The sequence below is a fragment of the Anopheles cruzii genome, unplaced genomic scaffold (genome assembly GCF_943734635.1).
Source record: "Anopheles cruzii unplaced genomic scaffold, idAnoCruzAS_RS32_06 scaffold01038_ctg1, whole genome shotgun sequence".
Taxonomy (NCBI): Eukaryota; Metazoa; Arthropoda; class Insecta; order Diptera; family Culicidae; genus Anopheles; species Anopheles cruzii.
The window spans coordinates 1-2421 of record NW_026454623.1 but is presented as its reverse complement, the minus strand read 5'-3'; the positions used below and the strand labels follow the sequence as shown (position 1 = coordinate 2421).

General features: G+C 58.3%; 1 protein-coding gene across 1 annotated transcript; it reads left to right on the top strand.

Annotated features, from left to right (window-relative positions):
* Nucleotides 1-662: 662 nt before the first annotated feature.
* On the top strand, nucleotides 663-2416 carry LOC128276364 (zinc finger protein 177-like; the record flags this gene model as incomplete). Its single annotated transcript, XM_053014829.1, has 2 exons — nucleotides 663-994; nucleotides 1926-2416. Coding segments are annotated over 2 exons (823 nt in total), but the record flags the coding sequence as incomplete, so codon positions are not given.
* Between the last annotated feature and the right edge of the window lie 5 nt (nucleotides 2417-2421).

Here is a 2421-nt window from a genome sequence, read left to right as displayed (position 1 = left end):
CCGAGCTTCGTAACACATTATCCAACATTTGTAATTTCGATCTGTATCGATCGGATCATGAACGAAGCAGAGTGGGTCGGCCATTTTCGCTCGCACCCGGCTCACTCAGATATGTATCGCCGAGACGAGGGCGCAGAGCTCCCAGGGGTCCTACAGGGTCCGATGGATGTTTACACTCGTTAAGCGGCTCGTCCGTCACCCGCGGCTCCGTGGTTGGGCTGCGGCGAAGAAGTGACAAACCTTCACACCGGCACCGGGTCATAGCGTTCGGAGGGGTCCGTGCGGTGTCCGTAGTCTCCTCGACAGAATGGGTAGTTGGGGCGTTTGTCGGTGGTTACATGGTTGGGTAACTTTTCATAAATCACCATCATCGAGGGGGAAGCCCTGGAACGGCGTGGCTTCGACTCCGGTAACTTACCGTGCGGTGGGCAGCGATGCGGATCGGTGTTAGGGGAGGGCACTTAAGGCGCATAACTAGGGTCATTAATTAAGGTATCAAGGGGAGGTCTGAATGGGGTGATTTGAGTGGTCATTTGATTCGCTTGTTGTCGCCCGGCGTGTCAAGTGTCATTTCCTCTTCGAATGCGCAGGTTTTGAGCATACGTGATTTGCATTTCCCGCGCCATGTTGACCTATGTTGGAGCATAATTTGAATTGAATAGCTCGCCCATCGGTCTAATATGTGTCCCTGTTTTGGCTTCCGTTCCACAGATTCGACATCGGTTCGGGCTCTACGATGAGATCACCGCCGTCAATGGGCGAACGGTGCGCCACTGCAACTGGATCCGGTTCCTGCGCGTGTCGGAAACGTACGGGCCGCAGGTGAACGTGGTGTGCGCCAAGGTGAAAGGTGAGCCGATCTACGAGATCGTGAACCCGATCCCGTCGCACCAGGAGCTGGTCGTCTACTACCTTCCCGAGGGTCCCGAGGAGCTCTTCTTCATCCGGATGCGCAATCAGCTGTATCGGCAAACGATGGACTCGATTCTGGAAGGTAAGCCGCCCCAGCCCCGCCGACCGCCGACCCTCGATCGCCCGCCGTGGCCCCCTTTTAAGGGCCTGCTACAGTTCCGCCAGCCTCCGGCCCGTCGAAAGACAAAGGGCATCGCGCGCCGTCCTGCGCCCTATCTCCATCTCGTGGCCCATCTGCGATAGCATTCATTTCACCCATCACACGTACCGCCCCTCAACCACCAACGAACGAGCGCACGCACGCACGGCTCGCGGAACGATTTTTTGCAATAAATTAAATGGTGATTTTATCAATAATAGCCGCGGCGTCTGGATTTGGCCACCGAGAGGCTCAACTAACGCACACACACACACGCACACATGAGTGTTGTGTTTCTTAACAAGAAAATAATTGAAATTATTCGGCAGATCGGCCTTCGAGATAGGGCCGCCGTCGGAATGCCACCGTCGGAAGCCCTTTCCGGAGCCGGGGCAGCTGCATTCGGTGCAGCCTTCGACCTCCGGTTGCGAGCCGACCCCGCGCTAACTCAAAAACATTTATAATGATCTCCTTTCCGCGGGTGCCGCAGGATTCGCGGGATCGAGTAATTAAACCCGAAACTGATTTCCATAACACTTCGCGCGGGAAGAGAGAGAAATTAATTCGCTGTCACCCAGGGACCAGGGAAGCTTACCGGTTGCCGGTGGCCAGTGGCCAACCCCGTGGGACTGCACAATTAATGAAGCGGTGTTAAATTAATGGCCTAGATTAGTGCTAATGATCGGTGATTTATAAGCGAGGCGTTAAGTGTAGCAGTTTCGGGCTCGGCACCCGGGAAATGGCCACCGGTCCGGCGGGACCTCGGCCGGTCCGTGTCCTGCGTAAATCCGCATGTCGCGATCGGCGGTGTGCGATCACTTATCGGCAACAAGCCTCTCTAACCACGCTCTGTGTTTTTGGTCGTTCGGAACAGATTCCCCGCTGGACCTCTCGACGTCGCTGCTGTCGCGGGTCATGCTGCCGATCTCGCCGCCGTCGGGCGCCGAGGACGAGCACAAGTCGGTGTCGGGCGACGACTCATCGATCTCGATTTCATCCGGGGCCAGCACCGGCGACCGCTGCGACGGGGCCGCCCTCGACCTGGAGCTGGCCGCCATCACGGCCGGGGCCGCGCGCTCCTCGCCGAAGGCCCGCCCGGCGCCGCGCTCCGAGCGGGCCATGCTGCCGTGCGAGGTCTGCGGCAAGGCCTTCGACCGTCCTAGTCTCCTGAAGCGACACATGCGCACGCACACCGGCGAAAAGCCGCACGTCTGCGGCGTCTGCGGCAAGGGCTTCAGCACGTCCAGCTCGCTCAATACCCACGTCCGGATACACTCGGGCGAGAAGCCGCACCAGTGTCAGGTGTGCGGCAAACGCTTCACCGCCAGCTCCAATCTCTACTACCACCGCATGACGCACATCAAGGTAAG